Source organism: Maylandia zebra, linkage group LG14 (assembly GCF_041146795.1).
Source record: "Maylandia zebra isolate NMK-2024a linkage group LG14, Mzebra_GT3a, whole genome shotgun sequence".
In the NCBI taxonomy this organism is placed as follows: Eukaryota; Metazoa; Chordata; class Actinopteri; order Cichliformes; family Cichlidae; genus Maylandia; species Maylandia zebra.
Genome location: NC_135180.1, coordinates 36,890,488 through 36,915,552, shown reverse-complemented (window position 1 = coordinate 36,915,552; position 25,065 = coordinate 36,890,488). Strand labels below are relative to the sequence as shown.

The following is a 25,065-nucleotide window of genomic DNA, read 5'->3' as shown; positions in this document are numbered from 1 at the left end:
AAGCATGGAGAAATAATCTGTTCATTGAACTTAAAAATGCAGTTATCGATGTAAAGGCCTCAGCTGTAAAGAGCAAAGACGATGGAACTGCAGCTCAGAGTTCACTTCTCGGGAGTCGTAGTAGTGAATAAAGGGGAAGGAAGGCTCTGAGGTTTGTGTGGTTTTTAAATATAAAGTCACTGCACACGCAAACAGTCAGACGAGTCCTCTGAGTCAGGCCAGAGAGACAGACAGATACTGTGTCTGTGTGTCACCCCTGCGTTAATGGACCAGATGGCGGGCAAAGAGCGGAGGGAATGCCTGCAGATCAGGCCGACTGTACGCTGAATGGAAGCACACAACAGGGAATAATTGGCCTCCAGTTTTTATCTGAGCTGTCACATTAGCAGCGTTAAACGTTTGTGAATAACGCACACTTGTCTTCATGCACGCTTACAATTATTACATACAGAAAACAGAAGCAATTAAGTAGTTAGAGCGACGCTAAATCAGCAGGGGGCCGTCTTTTTCTCATCACTTTGTTCTTAAAGTATTTTCAGCTGTCAGTTAACATATGAATCCAGCTGCTGCAGTGCACAGTCACACCACTCGCCACTCGCCGCTGGTCTCAATGTGGGTCAGGGAAGTCCTCTGCGCCATCGGCCACGAGCTTACTATCCTGTCTGATCCAATCAAAGCTGGCCTGCAGGGGATTATTTTAGCTACCGTTCCCCCCCCAGTTAACAAAGATCCCTCTGTTGGCTCTCCTCTGAGTCACAGTGCTGTGGGAGCACACAGCAGCATGCACGTGCAGTTAACACACATCAGGATACTCTGGAGTAGCTTCATAGTGGCATAGCTTTATATCTGGTGTGTGTGTGTGTGTGTGTGAGAGCTGTGGAGACACGAGGGCTCGATTCTTAAGCCGCAGCATTTCCTGCTGAACTCACGACCGCAGTATCACAGCTTCTCTGCTGACATTTTAGCGCCTTTCTGAAGCTGAAGCGTTATTTTTACTTTCAGTCTGGCAGCCATGCAAACATGGAGCGGTGCAAATTTCCAGATGTTCTGCTTTGTAAAACGACAGGAGGACAGAAGTGCAGATATTTAAAGAGCAGAATAGTTTTTCTTTGGACATCAGGTCCTGAGATGCGTTTTAAACCTTCTAAAAATAAGATGCTGTACTCTTGTGTTGCTTAGCAACAGCCCTTAAGCAGAGCTGTGGTGCTAATATGGCGACCGTGGTAAGCTGCATGACCAAAGTATGTATCAGGATTTCTTTATTGAATTTTATAACAGGTTTTAAAGAAACTAGCTTATCAGCAGCTGTGATGCCACTTAGTCTGCACCAGCAGCATCTCACTCCCAAAGGGGGCACGAAGGCTAAAAAAACCTCGAGTATAAAAATCTTACATCATCTTACAAACAGCTTTCTCACCTTCAGCCTCCCACACACTCAGACTTCATTACTGTACAAATAAATGTGTTGCAGACCTAAAAAATCCATGAAATATGGCAACATTAAGAGTAAATTGTGATTTCAGCTGCAGCCGCCCATAAGTACAAAAATTTAGATGTGATTATTTTTGATCTGTGTCAAAGGTCGTTCAAATCTGAGAAGCCACAGAGAGACGCAAGGCTTAGTTCTTACAAGTGAAGCGGAGGAAACCAGATAAACGCTAACACAGCTGAGGTGCAAACGTTCAAGAGGAAGTTCAGCATCTGGCTCTTCTAGCGTTTTCATCCCAGGCAGCTTGGACGTGCAGCACCATCGGAGCATCCTGCTCGGAGCTTTGATATGAACGCTGTGTTAAATACTATTTTCCCCACAGGCTAAAGAGATGTTACAGTTTGAATGTCTGTGTAACTGAAGGATCTGGCCATGGAGGCTATATGAAAGATGGGCGTAGTCGTCAGTTTGAACTGTGATTTTGTTTTTTTTATTATTTATCTTTTGGTGCTGTGATTTTCAGCAGCGTATGTGTTGATAAAGCCAGACGTGATCACATTTAGATTATCAGCTAATGCTGGAAAGCTGCATCCACAGACATTTGTGCTGCATAAAATTTAAATCATAGAACTTCAGTCACCAAATCGTTTCGTATCGTTTGTTTCATTGCATGTTTCCAAAGGCTCCAGCACCACAAACACAGCCCGGAGCTCCAGTTCAGTGCTTTGAAGTTGCCAAGATGAAGCCTAGCAGATGTCCAGCAGCCTTATCAGCACCACCTCTCAGTCAAAGCAACTACACCCATAATAATCTTTTAGTTTTAATTCTAGTTAAACAGCTGACTGTTGTTAGGAAGATGGTCTCCATAGAAACCAAACCGGGTTGTTGTAGCAGGCTGTAAATGTGTTTATTTTCACTGTAAAGTTTTAATACGGGAGTCTTTGGGGACTGACTCAAGTGGACAGTAGAGGAACTGCAGTTTCTGGCACATCATTCATTTCTCAGAAGGTTGTCGCTCGTGTCCGGCTCCACAGAATAATCCACTGTTAACAGATTTGACTCAAATGCGTTTTGTAAAAACTGAGTTTGTTTTAAAAGAGGCGTCTGATTTTTGCATACAACATAATCCTAATTTGAATGAGTGAGTGTTGATTTTGTACACAGTTCTAATCAAGCAGCTTTTGTCTGCAGACAGAGAAAGTGGTCGAGAGGATCAGACTGTCACTGATTCACTGTCTGCACATCCTGGCTGCTCCATAGCTGCAGGACAAGTGGGGGATGCTGTAATATGAAAGTCATTTTAAAAGGATTACATTGAGTTTTCGGAGCCCCCTCCCAACAGACCCGACCTGTGCACAGTGGTAGCTGCCTTGACTGAGCCCTGCACCCTGAGGGGCTCAGAGGGGGGTGCTGCGTCTACTGTGTGCTGGTGTGTTTTTTAAGAGCTCAGCCTCACGAGTGTATCTGGGGCATGAGGATCACTGCATTAAATCAACTTAAGGTTTTAGGTTAGTGTGGGAGGAGTGTGTGTGGATTCATGATCACCACTGTGCAACCATTTTGGGTTTACAAGATGTTGAACTGGGCAAAGACATAAATCCAGAGAAGGAGGAGCCGAACTTTCTCTCACAATAGTTTCTAGATTTAAATGAATCGGTTAATATAGGTAATTATCAAGTTAACTGCTGGTTGCACACACAGTTGTCTCTTAAGCTGCCTCTGTGTCTGACGTGGAGACTGATCGAATTAAATTGTGTGTATAGTTTTATTTTTATAGCAAAATCAAACCCTTGGAGCAGAACTGTGGGATGTTTCAGGTCACCTCATGAAGGAGCCTGATCGTTCGGGTTTTTGTATTGCTGTGGAAGCAATATGGCCGCTCCTTCTAGTCCCTGTTAGCACCTTTGACGCTCAGCTGAAGGCTTTTCTGGGAGCTGTTAGAGCGGCCTGATAATACAGCAGCCGAGCCCAGAAGCAACAGATGCACAGACTCGTTTTCAGCATCACTCGGAGGCAGATGAAAGAAGGCAGACGGACATATTTGTTTAATGTGCGAGTTAAAGCACGTGTTTCTGATCAAAGGCTCCTTACAGTAATGTCCATTTACATGCTGATTTGCTTCAGGATCAGCTTTGTGTGTGTGTGTGTGTGTGTGTGTGTGTGTGTGTGTGTGTGTGTGTGTGTGTGTGTGTGTGTGTGTGTGTGTGTGTGTGTCAGAGTCACAGTGCTGGTGATTCACAAAGCTATAAAGGGCAGGGTGAGCTCAGGAATGTGTGACTGAGCGGGACCGTGTGGGTGTGTGTGTGTGTGTGTGTGTGGGTGGCTTGTAGGGTCATCAACAAGCGGAAACTCGGAGGAACAAACAATGTGCTGCTCTGGGTGCAGGTTTGGACCCTCTGAGCTCAGCATCAGGAAGTTCCTACAGTCTGTGGGGACGGTGCATAAAAATAACTCATTTCATGTTGAACATTTTGAGATCTGATTTTTATTTAACTCTTTCTGAATTTATTAAAATGAATTTCCTGTTTTATTTTGGTTTTTCTTATAGAACAGCCTCCCAAATCTACGTTTCCATTCTTCGTCTCTTTTATAACACGCTGACTTTTATAACTTTGAGCTGTTCTGTTTGGTTTCAGTTTGGTCAGAGTTCAGTTTACTATATATCACCTCACATAAACACTAAATGGCTCTTACAGCAAATGATCCATGTGTTGGTTTCAGCTCCAGTATTTCCTGCATCTTTGGTACCGTCACTTCCTTTGTTAGTGCTAAAGTTATTAAGTTATCAGTAGCTGTCACATCCTTTTTCCTGCCTGCTGCAGTAACACAGCTGAACTCTATCAGCGTCAGTGAGATGGCGTTAGTGATTTAACCACACCAGAGCGTCGACTCTGCGCCGCTGTAGAAAGAAGACAAAGAACTGTCATTGATTAGAGTGATGTCGGCCACTGATTGACTGGATGCCATAGATTAACACAGCCCACGACACATTTAAAGTTTGCATTCAGCCGCCACACATCATCACATTTCCCACAGCTGTGTGAACATCAGCCTCCCAAGAAACAAGGGCCACTGCTTCTAGCGGTGCTAATGACACACACACTGTCACGTTAGCTTTGATTAACAGATGTTTGTGAGGACAGTGTTTAATCGCTTCCTTTAGATTGTGCTCAGGTTTGACAGTGTGAGTGTGTTCCTTGTTTTGTTAACGAGTAACCAGCTTTTTCTTTTGTTCCGTTGGCTGCCATATTAGTCAGATATCTCCTTTCTAAGCTCAGTGTTTCTTCATGATGAGGTTTATTGAAACTAACAGAGGAGCAAAAAAAGTGAACAAGAAGTTAAATATTAAACTCAGGAACGTTCGTGGGAGTCGAGGCTATTTAAGGACATGTGTGCACTCCCTTAGCCACCCATGCTCGTTGACCCAGGCCTGCTGTCACTGGTAGGATGTTGGGAGCAAACTTTTTAACGTCTCCAACCAAACTCGTTCTCGTCCCGCGGCTTTAAGCGCCCGTCTTTCTGCTCGTTATCTTCTGTTTGTTTCTGTTGCTTCTTAGGAAGCAAAGGGAGGAGACAAGAAGGTGGACTGTGGCTCCATGTTTCACATTCCTGCAGTCGTACACACACACACACACACACACACACACACACACACACACACACACACACACAGGTAGCTGCAAATGGAAAGTGCACGCCTGTGTGTGATATCATTTATTTTAAATCTCTTCATGCAGGTCCATTCTTTGCCTGTGAGTGTCGGCGGGGGGTGCACCTTGCTGCCCTCTTACATCACCATTGTCGTGGTGACAGGCAGTTAAATGCGTTTCCTTATAAGGTAAAAGCGCACAGCATGTAGTGAGCAGGAGGAGGGGCAGGAAGAGCATTTTAGTGTGACAATGCTGTCTGCTGCTGGGCAACTGGGCTGGCCTCAAACTCCTGTTTGGCCACATTCTCACTCTCTCTCTCACACACACACACACACACACACACACACACACACACACACACACAAGTTCCTTTATTCGTCCTTCATCTCTGTCGAGCTACATGATTCACCTTTTAATATTTTCTTCTGTTGCTAGAAGAAATATTTGCGTTTCTGTTCGTTGCCCGTCTGAGGTGTGTTTGTGTGTGTTTAGGTGAAGGCTGCCGTCACTGAGTTGTCTTTGGATGAGATCAGCAGCACACGAGCAACATAAAAATGCTAACTATGAAGATTTATAGGTGTGGAAATGCCATGCTTCTCATACCACACATGCACAGATTACACTCTGACATCAAGCGTCTGCAGACTTTCCTCACACACACCATCATTTCCCTTCTTTGCTCATCGCTCTGCTCCCCGTTTGCTCAACGTCCCGGGCGGTTATCCTGCCACGACCTCTGCTTTATTGCTCGATTGTCTGATTGTAGCTGATGGAGGGAGCTGACTGCTTTGTAGTTTTTTTTTCTGCCTTAATGATTAAAATAACCCAGCACTGAGTAACTGTCTTGTCACAGAGTTTAGAGCTTACTCATTTCACATGTGTCAAAAAAAGAAATAAAACTGAAGTGTGAGATAACTGTGATGGCATAATTGTGTTTGAAGTTCATTACCAAGAGCTCTAAAAGCAGGAAGGTGAAGTTTGGTTCTCACACATATTATTTCTCTTCTCTGACCAATAACTTCCTCTAACAGGCTTCAGCTGGTTTCAGGTTGTCTTTTTTCAGTCATTGTTACAATTACACTCTGCAGGTTCTGTGGTGTGAAGAGAAAAACAAAACGGATTGCACGCTCGTTAATGCAACCAATGTTGGTCAACATTTTTCAAGTGAGAAATAAGCTGTTGGTTACTCAGTGTTTCCCCACACAGCCCCGTACTTACTCGGATGAGCTGCTGAGGTACATTAACAGCTAATTAAATATATATATTTTAAGACTCTTAAGATGATTTTAAACTCATCAATGATTGTTGAATGTCATTCAGCAGCTCTGCAGACTGTTTCTCCAACTGACAAGCTGGTTTATGTCGCGACCTACAATTCATCGGTGGAGCTGGAGTCAGTCTACGACACGAGGAACTGCCTGGAAAGGCAGCTGATGATTGCTCCATGTATATATCATGTATATATGCACTGTTGCTGCACAGCAAGAAGGTCCTGGGTTTGAATCCACCTGGGACTGTTCTCCCTGCATGCGCTTCCTGTGTCCTGTCACTTCCTCTCACAGTCCTGAGACATGCAGACATGCAGCCGCCCCCACCCAGCAACCCTAAATTGGATAAAAGATGGATAAATAAATATTATCAATAATTCAAACACTGGGCTTCGAATCATGCACTCCCTAACTTTTGCTTCTGAGTGCTTTTCGTGCCTTCAGGTAATGAAGGTGTTTGCACTCACGATGGTCGTAGTCATTGTGGTTGCTGTCTTTGGCTACATGGCGGGGCTTGTTCGGCTAATAGGAGGAAGAGTGTTGATGCATGAGGAAGAATTTGGTGTTATGTGTGGTCAGAGGTGTGACAAGTTCCAAAAAAATATAGTTGCTAGTGTGACAGACAGACAAATGTTGCAAACTTTGACCAGTGAATGCACACCTTTCAATAAAGAGCACTGCATGCAGAACAGTGCCTGGCTGCACGTGCATGTGGGAACACTCCTTATGTGCTCGTCCAAGCTGCTCTGAGTGGTTGTACAAATGTAAACGCTGCTATATGAACCGGCAGATCATCATTCCCTATCACGGCTGTAAGAGCGGCACATTATAGTTACTCACAGATTTATAGGTACACACCTAGTATTATGGGCTATTAGTCACCTTCCCTTGTAGATATAAACAATAAATAACTTCCATGTGTTCCTAGAAATTCAGCTTTCAGGCAGTAAGAGCCAGGAGGCGATAAACATCTCATCACGTTAGTAAAAACCCCAATGAGTTAAATTATTTGGTATTTGCTGATGATTTGATCAACACTGACTCGATGTGAGTGAGACGTGTGCTCTCCTGCACCTCACACCACCATTATCAGCAGACGCCTCTGTCACATAAATGTGATATTTCTTTCTTTAACAAAGAGCCTTCAGATTGTCCCCCAGCAGGAGTGTGGTGTTCAGTGCCTGCCTAATGGATGACCTGCTCTGCCTCCTGAGTAACAACTGCAGATAGATTTTCAGAAAATGCTTTTTCTTTGCTTTGAAGGCATTTTTTAAGTATTAGCCTGATTAATTTTCTCATTTACATGTTCCAAAACTGTAAATGTGGAGAAACTGACACCTGAGTAAGTTTGGCTGTGCAGCATGCTTTCTAACAAAGCCATGTTTGGTGGACCGATTCAGTTTCCTCCTGCCTGAACTGATCAACAACAGAACCGCAGAACTGTCAGAGGGGCTCTGGAAAGATTCAGCCAGCGGTTTTAATAAAAGGCCGACACAAACAGCTGACGCTTCGCCCTGCCAACTGCTGTCAGGCCTGCCAAACCCCTGATTTTGGACTGTGTAAAAACACACAGACACACAAAGAGAAAAGTGGGTGTGTAATAATAATGACCTCAGCTCATTCAGTGATTGGAGCACTCGGGTTTTATAATGGTGAACGAAGGGGAACACCACTTTGGCAGCTCAAACCAGCTCCTGCAGAACAGCTGGACGTGTGGAAAATAGCGGGGGGGGGGGAGCACCCACAGGTTTACGCTACAAGACAAAAAAAATCAACTCCAAGGTCAAAGGAAACTTTTGTTAAACAGTTACAGGCCTGAGTGCTTTCTTCTTTCCCTTCCCTTCTATTGACTTGTGATAATTTTAGTTGATCTGCAGCCAGGTTGAGCAGCGTGTTGCTGTACAAGGGTCATTATTTGTCTTGAAACTTGAAGGAGGAACATAAGGTGTCAGATTTAGTGGAAAGAAAGGGTAAAGGTCACTTCCCTTGAGCATAAAAGTGTTTAAACTCCTCTCGGTCACCTTTCCACGAGGTTCCAGTTGAACGTGTGGAGGTACGATAGATTTCAGGTGTATCCACAAACCCCGCCTTGGTCTGAGCAGGCGCCTGAACGGGATCCGTATCTGCTACAGGATAAGAAAGCAGCTCTCGTTGAGTCTATTGTGCTCGTTTTCAGCTCTGCGTATTTAGTCTTGAAGATACGGAAACTATAGAAACTTTGGCCAAGGTGTTTGCTGGATGTGTCACGCTTCTGAAATGTTTCCTGACATCATAAAGTCAAACTTCCTCAGGTCATGCACTGCAGGATAAAGAGGTTGGCTGAGTCATTCGGTGGCAGCTCTTGGGCGTCTTTTAACTTTCTTTAAGGGATTCTGGGATTCAGCGTCCCAGAGATCTGTTGAATGCAGCCCAGTCGCCTCTTTCTCAGTGAGTTCACTCTCTACGTGAGCCGGGCCGCTCCTTTTGACTCATCGCGGCCTTTACAACTTCCCGAGCGTCCTTCTCATCGAGCTCACCCTCCTTCAGATGCGTCAGTGGGCAGAAGGACGCGACTTCAGATGCTCGATTTGACGAGCTCTCCGGTTAATGTTTTACATTTGCACGCTTGGATTCTTCTGCTGCATTCCTGGAGAATTAGCATGGACATCCTCCACCCCCCGTTTCCTGTGCTGCGCCTCTAAAGACAGGAAGTGGATTAGCTGGCTGCTGATTGGCTGAGGAGAAAAAGAAGTGATGGTGTGATATGAGAAAAACAGACACACAATTAGGGGGAAATACTGATGCCAAGTAAGGCTGAGTCGCTCTCTGTGAATCTGATTGTTGTCTCATGCCATTTATCTCCTCTCAGCGCTTCTGTGAGCTGATCACACACGTCCATGTTGTTCCTTTCAGCTGCAGAGATCCTCTGACTCATGATGTGTGTGTGTGTGTGTGTGTGTGTGTGTGTGTGTGTGTGTCACTGTGGTCATTGCTCTGTGCCAGATTCAGCACAGATGCTCTTATTTTGTTGTGGCAGCTCTGAAGGTCCTCTTAAATCGGTGTAAACAAGCACAATGTTTCAAGATGATGATCATCTTTTGCACATTTGGGTTTATTCCACGTTTATCCTTTTTATGAAGATCTGTAAGAAATCCATGGTTTAGTTTCACGTCTTAATTTTCTGTAAGAATGGATGAATACCAAAAAATGTTTCGATTACTGGCCTGAATCTTTTATCATTAAAACATTAATAAAAAAACCAAAATGTTACATTAAAAAAAAAAATTGTTACTTTTCGCCTAGGTTGTAAGGTCTGCCTTGATCTTGTTTTCCATTCATGAGTTTCTGTTAACGTATTTGTGAAGGAGTGTTTGCATTCGTTTGCTTGCTGGAGAGGTCCTTCACTTTGATAATTACAGGAACGTAAAGAAACCGCAGCCCCAGCTCCACCTTGTGATCATCTCGGCCACTGACTCTCTGTTTGGACTGAACTGTTTATGTGATCATGTTTAATAGCCCACTTTTATGTCCTCCATTTAAATCTGAGCGATGCTGTGTTGCCAAACAGCTACTTGCACAACCGAGATTTCTTAAGGATGCATTACAAGAGCTTTTCTCACTGTCAAGTGATTTGTGTGTACAGGAACAAGCTGACATGAACCAGAATGATGGTGAAAGGAGGAAGGAGACGGGGAGAGAGTGAAGATTTGTTAGAAAGGGAGTTTGAGGGAGGAAGAACATAGCAGGCATTCCTGACATCTGTCGTGTGCAGCAGAGCTGACAGTCGCCTTTGATTCAGCGTGCCTCTCTCAGCCCGCTCCTTACCTTTACCCGTCATCCTGTCACCACTCTGCAGTCTCAGGCATGAAAAAAAGCAAATTTGCAGAGATGCTTGTGGTTTGTTTTGCCAGCTGAAGAGGGTGGAGTTGCTGGAGCGAGTGCTGCAAAGTTGAGACAACAAAAATGTATTTTTTTCCTCCTCCCTCTCCTATCTGGATAATTTTATCTCCTGCTGCAAACGGGGGGAAAAAGTCAGACACATCTGGAAAGCAATAACGCACAACATTTGGTGCAAATAAATCTGTTCGTTTTCTTTGTGTGCTCAGTTGCTATAAAACACTCGTGCTTTGTGTGCTTGGTTCATCCAGTTTGGTTGGTCTCCTGTTCTGGAGAGCAGATCAAAGCCCACTCTGGGAGCCTTTTGTCTCTCATCGCCGCTCGTCCCTTCATTTAAACCCAGGAAGAGCCTCATTAGATGTCGCCCCGCGCGGCCGCCTCCTGCTATGAGCTGTCACCAAAGAATTAAAGTCTGTGACACAAACTGGTTTATTTGAACAAACAGAACATGATTCTCTGCTCGCTCGTCTTCAGCTCGTCTCCGTTGACACTCCTTGTGGGATGAACTTGGAAAAATCTTGCTTACGTGGTGGAACTTAATAATGTGTAACTTTCTGGACCGGATGGAAGTTGGATATTAATCGAATGGTTTTCCATTTTTCCGTTAATCATTGATGCCTATTGTTAACAAACTGGGTGGTGTTTACCCTCGACTACTCCACCAGCTTATTGCTTCACTGCAAGTTACTCAGCCGTTTCCGTCTAAGTACCAGTAGTTGTTTTATCGTAGCCTTTTAAGCGCCACAGTGATGGCACAGACTTTGGATTGTTATTAGTTTTAAATTTAGAAGACAAGAAGAAAAGTTCTCTAAAAAACGAATTGCTGTCTTTTTAAGAAGCCGTTTATATTTAATTTTTTTGCTTTAAACTTCTGCTATTGTGCGTTTACACTGTCAGTACGATCACTAATGTGACAGCCTGCTAACCGTTGAGGGTTTGGTGCTTCTTGTGGGTTTCATGTTGACAGCAGAGTTTGAACCAGAAGACTGGTTAAACCCAACGCTGTGACGGGTTCACATTGAATGTTCGCTCCACCCGCTGTAACAGTATTGCGATAATTGTGTGGCCCAGGTGAAGCAGCTACAGGTTGGTGTGGACTTTAGCTTAACTTTCCTATGATGTAAAAACTGATGTGGAGTCAAAAGGATGCGTTTCCTCTGATGCTTATGGGCCTAATGGACTTCAGTAGATCTACTTGTTACTTACACAGCTGATGTTGATGAATGCTAACGGAGTGTGTTTTTTAATATCTGGATTTGTGGTCCTAAATGTTACGTCAGGTTAATAAACTGGCACTCGGCCATCAAGTCTTTGGCAGTATCCGATTTCGACCAATGTGCCAGAGTGTAACGGTCCTAAAGTAGGACCTGAAATAGTCCCCAAAAACCAGGTTCCAGAGTAGTTTGTAGTTCCTGCAGTGTGGGCGGAACAAAATGAAGGAGTTGCTCAAAGAATCGCAGGAGGTTTGGAAAAAGTCTCCATGGCTCAAAAGCATTTTAAGACCCCAAACTTTTATATGGCGACCTAATGCGTCAGCCAAAGCCCTGAAACGTAAATGCCAACCACATCAGCCCCATATTCTCTTTGCAGGCCGCTGCTGTGTCACCATGTCTTTGTGCAACGATGGCCTGTGTGATTCGTTGCCCAAGTCACCAGCAGTCTTTATTGACACACAGCTGGACAGTATTGCCTCATATAATGTGTAAATATGCAGACGCAGTGGGCAAGAGACCATTAAAATGGGAGTGTGGTATTATGCCATGTGTGTGCCGAGTGATGCGATGGTTCAAGTTGGAATGACTGCAAATAAAAATTCTGGATTGATCAACTTCTCCTTTTTTTTCCGTTCTGTCAGCGAGAAATAAAACCAACATCTTTCACAACATGGAGTCAGAGACCAGCTGGAAAATCCTGAGCTACAGTTATTTACTGCATGAATATTTTAATGTTGTTCCTGTTGTGTATAAAAATGCGGCCCTGTTATCGTAAGGGGACCCAACTGATCCTAAAATAGGTCGGGGAGGCTGTGTGTGAGTGCAACCTGACCCGTGGAAGGACTCTGAGTAACAAAGACAGGAAGAGACGTAATAAATGAATAAATAGCCACATCGTTTGACACTTTGTCCCCTTCCCTCCCTTTTCTTCCTTATTTCCTGTCTCCTTTCCTTTCTCTTTACCTTGAAAGTTTCCTCTCATAAAACAGCAGCAGAACACTGAAAGCCTCCACGCAGCTGCTGGAAAACTTCCTGCTGCAGATAAATGAACATGTCGTCATTTATCTTGGAATTTAAACTGGAATTGTAGTTTGGATCAGAGTGACGTTAAGTCCCTTTACTGTAAAAGAAACTGTTGCATAACAGAATGTCAGATGATGCATACTCAGAAGCTTGACTGCACCCTGCTATACGTTATGCTGTATGCAACTTGTGTAGTTTGAGTTTGCATTGCAGCCAAGCACAAGCTGTGTTACTCATCATTGTTTACATAGCTGCAAAGAAGTGACATTTACATGTGGTTTGCTTTTGTTGGGGGGTAAAATGTTATTTGCAGGGAGACGAGCAGCATCTTACTCTTTTCACTCACACTTTTGATGGAGCATGCATGACTCAATCTGTGGATCTCAGGACTCTGCTTAGCATTTCAGTCGCCCAGATGTTGGTTCTTTGGACCACTGACTGCATTTGGGCCAGAAAGTTATCTTATTAGCTAGACGTGAAACACCTGCAAATTAATGCCGATTTGGCTGATAAATACTAATAAAATAATAGAATTTCGTTCCAAAAAACTGTAGCACAGCTGTGACAGCAGGTCATATTATTGTCAAATGACTCCAGAAATGTTCCAAATTGCACCAACTGCACAAGCACAAGAGGAGACGACCTGCTCCTGTGACTTGAATTAGTGAAAGCGAGCTGAGCCAGACGGCTAACATTAGCCAGTCACACACAAAGACCCTGCAGAGTCGTTATGAAGGGAGTTGTGTGGCACCTTTGCAGAAACAAATTCAGCTTTTGAAAATCCTTTCCAAAAAGGATCCAATAATAATTCCTCATTGTTACTTTTTCTTATTATTGGGTTTTTTTCCATGAGATTAACCCGCATCCAGACTTCCAGCCAATCAGACTAAGTGGTCATTAATAATGCAGCGTGTTTTTTAAGTGGACAGATTCCTGCACAGCTTGCTGGAGGACTGAGGGGAATCTGGCCTGTAAATCGAAGACGTCGTCTGGTGTAAAACAAAATTCGTTTGAAGTAGATTGTTTGTTGGCGTGCGTGGCACATCTGATTGTTTCAGGGAAACATGCTCGTTCCATGTAAGAGATTAAAACTGTAAGTGTGCATTTCCCTGTGGAGGGAGAGTCTCCTCAGTCTGCTCCGGTTGGTTAATGACGATGATCTCAGCCTCTGTCCTGCGGCGGCAGAGATCTCAGGTCCACGAAGGCCCGGGCGGGACTTTTGTGCTTCCTGAAGAGGAGGGGGAAACTTCAAATAAAACGTTTTATTCATTTATTTGCTTTTCTTGCATCCTTTAATTTTCTATTCATTTGTTTCTCATAAATATCTGTTGATCGTCCTCTTCAGCTTTCATCCCACCAGATTGCTTTTTTTTTTTTTTTTTTTTTTTTTTAAAAACCTCTTATCCCACATTCACCCATCTGTGACCCTCATTTAGCTTCTCACTGTAATGGTAAAGTTACTTTACTTTTTAATTAAGGGTGTTTTTTTTTTTAATTTATTTTTTGTGTGCTTTTTTTAAATCTGGGGATGGATGGATAAAGTGGCACCATCTGAAGCTCTGAGTTGGTTTTGTTTCAGCCTCTTGTGGGCAAAATCAGATAAAAGATTGTCTGTCTTCTGTTTTTTAGCAACATTTTTCCATCTTTTCCCACATTTTTATTGCCTCTTTATTCCTCCTCCCGTTCTTGATCTTTGCCTGCACCCCCCTCCTCTCCATTTCCTCTGCCCTCCCCTCCTAACCTCCTCTCCTTAATCCTCCCTTTCCTTTGTTTCTGTTAGCTGCTATATTAAGGCCCCTCCAGAGAGTCTGTGTGTCTGACTGAACGTAAGCGATGGTGCTTGTTGAAAACAGTTGGCGTTGAGCTGTTGACTCACATAATGGCATATCTGAGGGGGCATTAGGCCGGCCAAGAAGCGCACGGCAATTACATGTTTGTCGTCTCCCTCTGGGAGGTGTGTGTGCGCCGTGGTGAAAGATTGTCCTTACATTACTGACTACCTGTCAGCACACGAGGGAGGCTGCCTCAGTCTGTGTGTGTTTGTGTGTGTGCACACATGTTAATGATCACCTGTCCAGACTTGAGAGGATAATGAGACCGGAGGAACCTCTGCAGCAGGGCTCCGCTCCGTCGTCCTTCTGTTCTTGCTCTGCTTCGCTGTCACGATTAGCAGAAGTCCGATGACCGCGCGTATTTACGAGCATCTCGGCCGGCTTTCCTTCTGCCTGTAGAAGCGTTACACCTGGCTTTGGCACTGCATCCCACTTGATCTTTATCGTTTGTTGTTTCACAGTCGGAGATGCTGCCAGTTGTCTGAATGTTTCTATCAGCCTCAGGAAAGTGTTGATCTGCAAACAGCTGTTCACTCGTTTAGCTTCAGGCTGGTTCCTCCTTCTCACTTGTCTTAGTCCTCAAACTAGGAACACTCCCAGGTTCCTCCGACCGTGGCTCCTGTGGGACGGCACAGTTTCCCACTCTGACTGTAGCACGGCTGTCCTGATGTTCTTAAATGAAGGCTTTGTTGTTTTTGGTCCGTATGTGTTGACAGAATAAACATGTACATTCAGATTGTTTACTCATTGAGTTCACACACAAAGCAAACTGTCACACGGACAAAGTGGAGGAAGTGTGTGCAGCAGTAGCAGCACTGCTGTGTCACACGCCACAGCCCTTTTTTAATTGGTGTGCATCTAAGAATAGGAGGCCTTGTGTCAGGCCAGGCCAGACTAGTTACTGAGCTTTATTCACAGGGCCAGGCCAGCATGGTTTTGGCCCAGCAGAGTCTGGTACAGCCGGTCCAGACTTCTATGGGGCCGTCCAAGTTCCTTGAGGTCGTACCTCCTGCCAGCAGGTCCACGTATAACCCCTTTAAAGTGGACCTATTCTGCTCGTTTCTCTTTATTTTTATTCTTGGACTCTGCTGGAGTACTTTGCATGATTCGCAGTTAAAAAATAAGCGCCGTTTGTCTCACACTGGGCCTTTGTGCAGCCCCTCGGTTCAGCCGCCGCCTGAGATGAGCTGAACGGTTTGGAAGAAAAACATCTAGAGCAGCCTGAAGCCGGCGCTTGTGGCTCAGGAGGATACTCGTACATACCCCCACCCCCGTTACTTAAATCTTTGCTCCATATTTCAGATCTGCAGTTGCTGCAGTTTATACATGACTCAGAAAATAAGGAAGAGCATCTTTACCTTAACTATCATTGCAAACCGGATGCAACAGCATGCAATATTTTAGCAATTCTCACGCTGACACAGCTGATCGCTGTACTGCTGAGTCACTTTCTCATCTCTCCAAGTCGTGCTGGCTTTTTTTCATTTCCTCTTTTCAGGGTTTTAATGAACAGAGCTGTTGATGCAAAAATGAGCAATGAGCAGTTACATTTAGTTACCATTTTGGCCTCCATCCATACTAAAACGAGAATTATTCTAATAATAAAAATAATAATTATTATTATTTATTTGACTTTTAGGTTGCAAACGCAGGCTTAGAAGTCCAAACCCTCCCCGGGCTTTAGCAGGTTTTAAATTCAGCCCCTTTTTAATTTAAAAAGTTGATTTGTATTGTATTAAATCAGTGAGTTAAATAATAGTGATTTTTGATTTTGGGCATAGATTTGTGCAGGAGAAACGGTGCAGCAGGTGAACGCCGCTGCTACAAAAGGTGTAAAACTATCTGTGAAGTCACGGAAAGCAAAGAACCATCTGTTGATGTTTGAGCCTCACACTTCAACGCATGCTTGGCTCTAGACGTAACAGTCGTGTTATCGGATGGTTAACTGCACATCAGCTCAGCGTTTCTGCCACCAAACAGCTCTGTTTCCTCCTCTGAGCTCACCTCACTGCATGTCCGAGCCTGCCCGGCTGGAAGCCTGTTTTACTCGCTGACTGCTGCCGGTACAGGAGGAGGGTGTGAGAAAATCTAACTGACATGGAGTGTGTGTGGTTTCACCACCTCTGCATAGGCTCTCCGTGTATATTTATAAACTGTGTGTGTGTTTCGAGAGGAGGGGTCTTAATCATGAGAGTGTGAGATGTGAAATACATGAATCATGAGACCCCAGCAGGTACGAGACTGATGGAGAGTGTGTGTGTGTGTGTGTGTGTGGTTGCTTTAATAGTGAGCTCATCAGTTTTGGGAAGAAAAAGGGTGTGTGATATAGAGAACACACACACACACACACACACACACTGCTGTGTGTGTGGTATGTAGTCAGAAAGTTGCACGTTCATTAGAAGAAGGGTGTGGAGATAATTGCTGTGTGTGTGTGTGTGCGCGCACGCTTGAAGTTGAGTTGAAGTCGGCAGCAAAACTGGAATTTTTGTGTGTGTAGGTGATGCAGATGGATATTGAATTCTGGTCTCTTAAAAACATTCCTGTCCAAGGAGTGGTGCATGTAAACGAGGGTGATGGACAGCATCGCTGTGCACAGCTTGCATGCTTTCACTTGTCTCACATGCATGAATTTCTGCTTTGTCCTCTGACCCTGTAGCCTCGCACATGAGAGACTGTTGAGGGTTACACTGATGACTCGGCTGCACGCACACACACACCAAAATCAGACACTGGAGTTGTTGGTTCAGGAAAAATAGAGTGGCGACTCAGTGGGGTCGATGAATCCCTACAGCTGATGACAGTATTTGTCTGCAATGTCCCATCAGTTTTAATTAAATGAATAAAGAAGTTACCGTTCATTAAAGATGGTGTGGTAGAAGGATAAACGACTGATGGTAACACTCACTAACGGATATTTTTGTTTCTGGGCTAAAATGCGGAATAAATGGGACGAAGAAAAATCTATATTGTTACATAGTTTCATAGTTCTGTTACTCTGGTAACATGTAAAGGTGAGAGTGGCAGTAAGCCAACACATACTGCTAAAGTTATGTAATAGATGGTAGAGGATAAGAGCCCTCATGCCTTTAAAAGTAAACCGTCTTACCACGGAGATCCAGCATTACTCATCTCAGACCTGCATGGCGGTCAGCTGGTTATCCGTGTCCTCGGCTCAGGTCAGAAATCCTCTGATCTGATCTGCTGTGTGTGGCAACACAGACAGGTTTAACAGGCTTCGCTGGCACTCTGTTACCTTTAAATTTAGCCAGTCCTTCAAGTACACTACACCCAGCTCCGCTGGCATGAAAGACGCCCAACTGTGGGGATAAAAGACGCAAATGTGCAAGCCGCTTTTGACATTTTGCATTTTAAACGCTCATTTAAATGTCATCCAAGAGTTAGACGATACATGTCTGGTTAGGTTCAGTGGACTTTCATCAGCCTGCTGGTGAATGGACGGCAAAGCTCTTGTAGCTGCTTTTTCTTGCATAGTGTCCTCTCAGCGTGGTTCACATCGGCCTGTAAGATCCTCTCAGCAGCTCCACTCCTTGCTGTCAGTGAATGGCCTCGCGTAGCCAGAGGCAGGCTTTGTGTGTCCACTATAAAAAAACAAAACAAGACCTGAACTATGACAGACACGCAACAGCCTGATGGACCAGCCTGGAGGGCTGTTTTAAATTCAGATAAAGCAGGCTGAAGAGTCCTTCAATGCTTTGTTGAGGTCTGACCTTTGACCCTGGAGGAAGGCCACGAATGCTACTTTGCCAGTAGAGTGATTGCTATCACAAGAATGATGACATCAGCAAAATAGACTTTACTGTCAATGGAGCTCTTTTATTTTTTTTTAGTGTGCATATAGAGGAGAAGACCATCACTGCCTTTCAGTTTGCTTCAACACAGACGCCATTTTTCTCCACCTGCCCAGGTGCATCTCACACATGCTAACCAATGAAAAACGAGAATCAAACGTCCCGGGTTACCGTTTCTCAACTCACTAGAGATGGAAGTCATTTGTAACAGGAAACCAAAGCCGATTAAAACAAATGAAACATCAGCGTGCCCAGATGTGTTTGAGAAACTCATTAGACAGTCATGAACTTTAGAAACGTCTGAACTGTTTGTACAGCTCTTATTTTTTATTATTTTCAACTTCTTTCAGAAAACTGTTTCAGGTTTTGAACTCAGTTTAGGCTCAGATTCGGGTTTCGTTAAGGCACTGAGAATAGAGAACACATTCACGTAAAACGTCCTCACAGAATCAGCCATTCAGACGTGTGTGTGTGTGTGTGTGTGTGTGTGTGTGTGTGTGTGTGTGGTGTTTTTAATTAGTTCTTATTTTAAATTTAGAACTGAGAAAGATCATATAGTGTCTTTTATGGGCTTCCTGGTTTCTTTTTAGTACAAGCTCAGTTCGGTATTGCATTCTTGTTCCTTTTCACTGCTGTTATAGGTGCTGTTTGTCCGCAGTGAGAACATAGAGCAGTTATTTCAGTACAAACGCGTCTCAGACCATCACACGACACATGCACAGCAGCTCGATTTCTGTTATTTCTAAAGTCTTTTAGTTTTGGTTTAAAAGTGTATTTTTTTCTCTACACTTGGATTTGGTTTAGTTTCAGTCAACTATACAGTAACTTTACAGAGTGGAGCAGAGAGAACAGCTCGTAGCCTGAATGTGGCCTCTAACATGGCACTGCACTTACTCGGGTGCCCAGAAGTACATTTGTTAAGTTTAAGGTGGACTGAATAATACGTTTGTAGAAATGGTTGAAAATGGAGACTCTCCATTTTTTTTCTTTTACTTTGCAAAGCACAGGTGTGCGCTTGTAGATGTTGTGTGCACCACTTGGACTCTGTAAGGAATGCCAGACATCAGCCCTGTATGAATGATGGGAAATGGGCTTTGCAAGGCGCATTGTGTAAAGTATTTTCAAACTGTGAAACGTTGAGTGAGCGCGAGGTGAAATATGCTCTCAAAAGCTGGACTGTGTTGCAGAGAAAGATTAGAAAATGAGTAAACTGTTGATATGTTTGGATGACGACAGTTTGCCGGCTTCGTGGCTCCGGTGCGGCGTCTTGGTGACAGCTGACAGCCGCGTCCAGTGATGAATGCATCTTTGCTCTGATTGTCTGCTCTGTGTTAAACCGAGCTGTAACTTCCTGTCGTTGCAGTGCCACTTCCTCCTGCATTGTGTGTTAGCGAGGGCATTGTCTTTTGTCACTCTTCCCCCTCCTGCCCACCAACCTTGTTTGTATGTCCGTTTGTTTATGTGAAATGTATCTCCTCCTCCTCCTCCTTCCTCTCTGTCCTCGGCCTCATTCTGTGTAATTGTGTGTGTCGGGTGGAGGGGGTTGGTATCGGGCGGTCTGGGGGAGGGTCAGGGAGAGGCAGAGGGAGCGGGCTGAGGGAGTGTACAGGGGGCTGAAGGGTGCCATTATCCAAGAGGCTCAATGGGTGCTTTGTGCCAGTATCCACAGTGGGATAGCGGGTAAAGGGGCAGGGCGGCGAGCAGCACCCTGTCATAATGTTTATGAACACACAGCTCAGGAGACGTGGAGTAAAGGAAGTGTGGGTGGGTGAAGTGGGCTGATAGACTTTAAATACAAACTGTTAACTCTGGTGGAGGCTCATTAAATATGACCACAGATTGAAAATTGATATCACCATTTGTTGACGTAATCCTTGTGAGCTGATGTTTAAACCCTCTTTGTACGAGGGGCAGCCAATCAGAAGAAAGCTGGCTCGTCAGAGGGGAGGAGCTTAACAGCTCATTTCAGGAAGAGTGCAAGATGGTCTGAGACAAATCAGAATGAGTTTGTGCTGTGAATCATGCAAAGCTACTGTAGACAGACACAAGGCTGAAAACAGACATACTGGAAATGAGCACAAGTCCCTTTTTAAAGCTGGGAAGTTATCAAAGTTGTCTGTTGTGTGTCTGTTGTGTGTCCCGTCTGAGTCTCAGTTTACATTCTGGATTTTGTGCTGCCTTCCAAGTGCGCTGATGCACATACTTGGATTAGACTGCTTCATGCTTAGATGTTTAGGTTATTTAGTTTTTAAACAAACATGTGCACCAGTTATTTCTCTGAGCTTTGGGACATTTTCAGCATATTACAAAAATAAACTTCCCAATATTTCTCATTTAACGAGCACTTGCCATTTTAATGATCTTGCACATAGATACAAACACTGCTAGACTGATGGGTGCTCACACTAAACATGGCCTGTCTTGGCTCTTGCTTGGTAAAGGGGGATAACATGTAGGTCATGTGGGCACACAACTCTGACTGTGAGCATAGAAGCTCCACCCACTTTAAAAAAACCTGCTGTTTGCATGTGTCAGCCAATCAGAAGAAGGTATGAGTCAGTATGAGTTAAGTGAGGCCTGTTCTGGAGATGGGTTGACTTTAAGCTAGATTCAGTTATTTTTATTGTTAAACTTTATTCAACACTAACATACAGGTTGTTGCTGTGCTTCCTTTTGTTTTACCTTATGTCTTTATTGTCAAACCCTTCCTGCTGGAAGGTCTTCCCTGTCACCGTCACTTCTCCTACTGGACAGTTCCTCGTAAAGCTACACCTACATTTCATCTCCAGAGCTTTCGTGTTGCTTAAAACTGCCTCTTTAATCTCTCAAGTACATAAATTACAGTTTTTCTGTTTTGAACAATGACAAAAAATACTGACCTCAATCTCTGCTTGCACCATTGCTGAAAGTGTGCATGCTCGACCTCCATGTATTTTAGTCTCTTGGCATTTTTACGCACTTTCCCCAACTTGCATAATGAGTCATGTAACAGATGAATGCGTCCAAGTGTGTTAGACAGTCTGATGTTGTGCTGCAATTGAGATGTTTGGAGAGTGATGTGACAAAATTTTGTTTAAAAAAAGTGCTGCAGGATCTGCAGTCGCGTGCCTACCTCTAATGTGTTTTTAAAGAATGACGGCTAACCAGAAAAACCAATACACGGTTTCCAAGCAGCGGTGGATGTGCATGATTTGCTGATTTACTCAGATGTCCGTCTGATTGCAAGTAAAAATAATAAAGTAGATCGTTGGCATTGTGTGCTGACCTTTTAATGACAGCAGCGTCAGACACTGAGAGCCAAGATGGGGCTGGGTTGGTTAGTTTTCTGTCTTTTTAGCTTAAACGACTTTGTAGGGTAACTATGCATGAAGTGTTTTGCTACTGAAATGCCAACTCCACATCTTCGTGTGTGACATGTAGTTAAACTTTCACGTCGTGTTTCTCCCTGCACTTCCTGTCTTATCAAAGTGTCTCCCTGACCTCCCTTCCTGCCCATTGAATTTCATTTTCTTTCATTCACTATTCAAAGTGGTTTATTATTATAAAAGCTACACAAATATTTTGACCCGGGCTGCAAATAACCCCAATTGTCTTTTTTTTTCTCCCTCCTTTGCTCTCGCGCAGACGTTCACGGCGTGGTGCAACTCCCACCTGCGGAAGGCCGGCACGCAGATCGAAAACATCGAGGAGGACTTCAGGGATGGGCTCAAACTCATGCTGCTGCTCGAGGTCATCTCCGGTGAGTCACCGTCCGACCTCAGAGAGCCGGAGTCGTCAGAAAATTAGGGCGGGTGTACAAGTTTTTAATTAAACGTCTGCAATAATGAAGTGTTTCTGGAGTGAGTCACACAGAAGCCGCAGAAAAACTTGTGGGTCTCAATGAGAGGGAAAAATATTTTCAGATGTTGACGATGCACAGCATCTCCGGGGTGTCGTCGCCCAGTTTCCGACATCAGTATTAATCGCAGGCATTTAAAGACACAGCAGTGGGTTTGGGTTTGTAGCAGTGGAGCTGTTTGTGTTAGCGCTGCTGTCATTCACTAATGACGTTTGGGCTCAGATGTGGCTTCCTTTTCAAACTCACTCCAGTTTCAAGTGAAGCCGGCGTCGCTGCTGTAACTTAAACCTCCCTGAATGTTGCCCGTGGAAACATGCTCAACCTCAGCTAAGTGGCTCTTTTCTCTGTTCCTGTGTGTTTGCAGGCGAACGGTTACCCAAACCTGAAAGAGGCAAGATGAGGGTCCACAAGATCAACAATGTAAACAAAGCCCTGGACTTCATTGCCAGCAAGGGAGTCAAGCTGGTGTCTATTGGAGCAGAGGGTAAGCCTTCATTCACGTCACTGCCGGCACGAGTGTGAAGTTAAAACTCTCACTAACTGCAGATCTAATCGGAGCGGTTCGCTTAAATGTTTGAAAGCGTGGCTGAAAGTGAACATTCGTGGTGATTTTATACTTAGTGGTGAGCTTCGGCTCATTAATGGTCCTTAAATGGGAGCCACTAATTGCAGCTGTAATGTGAGTGAAAGCGATTCAAAGCAGGAAGACGTTAAAACTAATAAGGCCTTTTAATGTAGACGCAGATTTTCCTTTTTTCCTTATTTTCTATCAAAGCTGTGCTCACTGTGCTGTGGTATGCAACAGTGTCAGGGAGCTCCGGACAAACAGGGCTCAGACTATGAGGTGTAGGTACGGTTTGTTGGTACTCACGCTCCAAAATTTCCCTCAATCCAAAGAGTTGAGTTGTATTTATTTAAAGACACTGTATTTTCTAAGGAGGGCCAGGAGGGCCAAAATGAATTAAATATGCCGTTAAATAATTTATTAAATGTTTTAAATGTAATGAACGAGCATTTAATTAATTATTTAATGGTGTATTTAAGTGTATTTAGTTAATTCATTTTGTCACTCCTGGCTCTCCATAATTTCCCTGATAAGACATTTAAGTCGTTCCGTAACAGGTGACGTGGTCAGCTGTGAACTTTCACATGCGATTGATTTGATGCGCAGTGACACTTTTACCAAGTCCTCGCAGAAGCAGGTCTTTCCACTCAGCAGCCATCTTGGTGACACCACCTGGCAGTTGTTTTGTCTGCTAAACTGGGGGAGGGGCTTGAAGGCTGGCTTCAGTGGTCATGTCTTTCCCCCCAAATGCTAATTCCACAAAGTGCTGAAAACATGCTTCAGTTCACAGCTGAAGTTGTGAGTGTCGGCACAATAACACTACAGGGTCACTTCACACACACTGCATTGTGTCAACTCCTTCTCATTTCCTACATGTCACCCTGATTCCTTTACACGCTTTTCTAATGAGACGTTTCATCGTTAAGCTTCTGCTGATAGAACCTCTGCTAAGAAACTCTGGTAAGATACATGTGTGTCAAACCGATCTTCATCCTGCTGACTGAGGGCGGCGTAGAGGTGTGTGTGTGTGTGTGTGTGTCGGTCGGCTGCAGGACGCTGACCTTTCTCCTACTATCAGAGCAACCATGACATTCCTGTAGCATGACGCTGCTGATACTGGTGACCACTGAACACAAAGTATGGCGCGCACACTGCGCGCTGTAAACACACTCCGGCCTTCTGTGAAAGCAGCAGCCCGTTAAAGGTCGTCGGCTGGAAACTGAGAGGAAAATGCAAACGTAGCAGATGGAAGAGGGAAAAACCCTCTGTCAGGATGCTCAGTGCACACTTTCCCTGGTCAGATTCTTCAAATTGAAAAGTTGTTTCCCAGGGTTTTAAACTTGAAGCACGTCATTTTCTAGCTAGCTGCTGCTGCTACAAGATTAGCTGAAACTCTGAGTGCGCCTCGCGTCCCTGTTCACACCAGGATCGGACTGATCCTCCTCTGAACGGTTTCACCGCTGCTGTTTGTTTTGCACCTGAGCAGCCAAATGAATCACAACCAGCCAAGTGTGATTTACCTGAACCTGAAGTGCAGGTGTGAATACACCTTTATTGTAAGAAGGGAAAAGGCGGAGCCTCATCGCTTTAATTGTAATTTACTATTTAAATCTGCTGACAGCTGAAGGTGGATACGAAATTAACCACAAAGAATGTGAACCTACAATAAAAGCACAAATTCCAAGTTGAGTGTGTGTCTGTGAGAAAGCATGACAGGACTGATAAAACCTCTAAGAATGTCTGAGAACAAAGAGTGGAATCTGCTCATTAACGTAACCGTCATCGTTCACCGGCCAAACTCTGAAAACCGTATTGGAGAATGTTCCAGTTTCGATGCTGCCAGGATTTACATTTATTCACATTAACAATGAATTTATTTGTTAGATGAAGTTCTGATGTAAATTATCCACACAATACTCACATAATCTGCCCTCCTCATCAATTTAATCCTCCCTGTTTAACCAACACGACACGTTAAACAGTCATTATGTGCCTTTGCCAGTAAAAAGTCATCTTTCCCCAGATTTCACTGATTTTTATGAAAGAAATCTTTGTTTGAGCATCACACTTTCCCTGGAATTAGCAGAGACTCAGCAGCCGTTACACATTAAGCGTAGTTGTGAGTGGGTGTGCTGGCATTATTAAATGGAACAGCAGATGTAGGATTGTAAAAACAGCAGTGATGGACAAGAACTACGGTTCTTGGGGTGTAACAGAGAAACACAGTGATTGATTAAGTTGTGTGTGTGTCTGTGTGTCATAGAAATCGTGGATGGAAACGCCAAGATGACCCTGGGAATGATCTGGACCATCATCCTCCGCTTCGCCATCCAGGACATCTCTGTAGAAGGTGCAGCTTCCTGTTATTCATATCCATGAAAACTGTCGCACCTCGCTCTCTTCTTTCTTCGTTTTTTTTATCCATCACTTAAATAAAAACCAAAAAAATCAAACTCTCTAAAGTTCAGCTCCCAGCCAGGTTTTTCAGGCCAGCTGACTGACAAAGACCTGCAGCAGGCTTTTATAGACCACTTGGAAAAGTTGCACTTTCTTGTGGC

The 25,065-nt window shown here is 44.2% G+C and overlaps 1 protein-coding gene across 8 annotated transcripts in view; it reads left to right on the top strand.

The window, feature by feature from the left end:
- The window catches only part of LOC101467576 (alpha-actinin-4), a 56,339-nt gene that overhangs the window by 12,565 nt on the left and 18,709 nt on the right, over positions 1 to 25,065 (top strand). For all 8 annotated transcript variants that reach the window (XM_004574110.4, XM_076873476.1, XM_004574111.4 and 5 more), the window contains exons 2-4: positions 21,729 to 21,843; positions 22,307 to 22,426; positions 24,771 to 24,857. In XM_004574110.4, the coding sequence (XP_004574167.1) occupies positions 21,729 to 21,843; positions 22,307 to 22,426; positions 24,771 to 24,857 (322 nt within the window). The remainder of the gene's footprint in view (positions 1 to 21,728; positions 21,844 to 22,306; positions 22,427 to 24,770; positions 24,858 to 25,065) is intronic.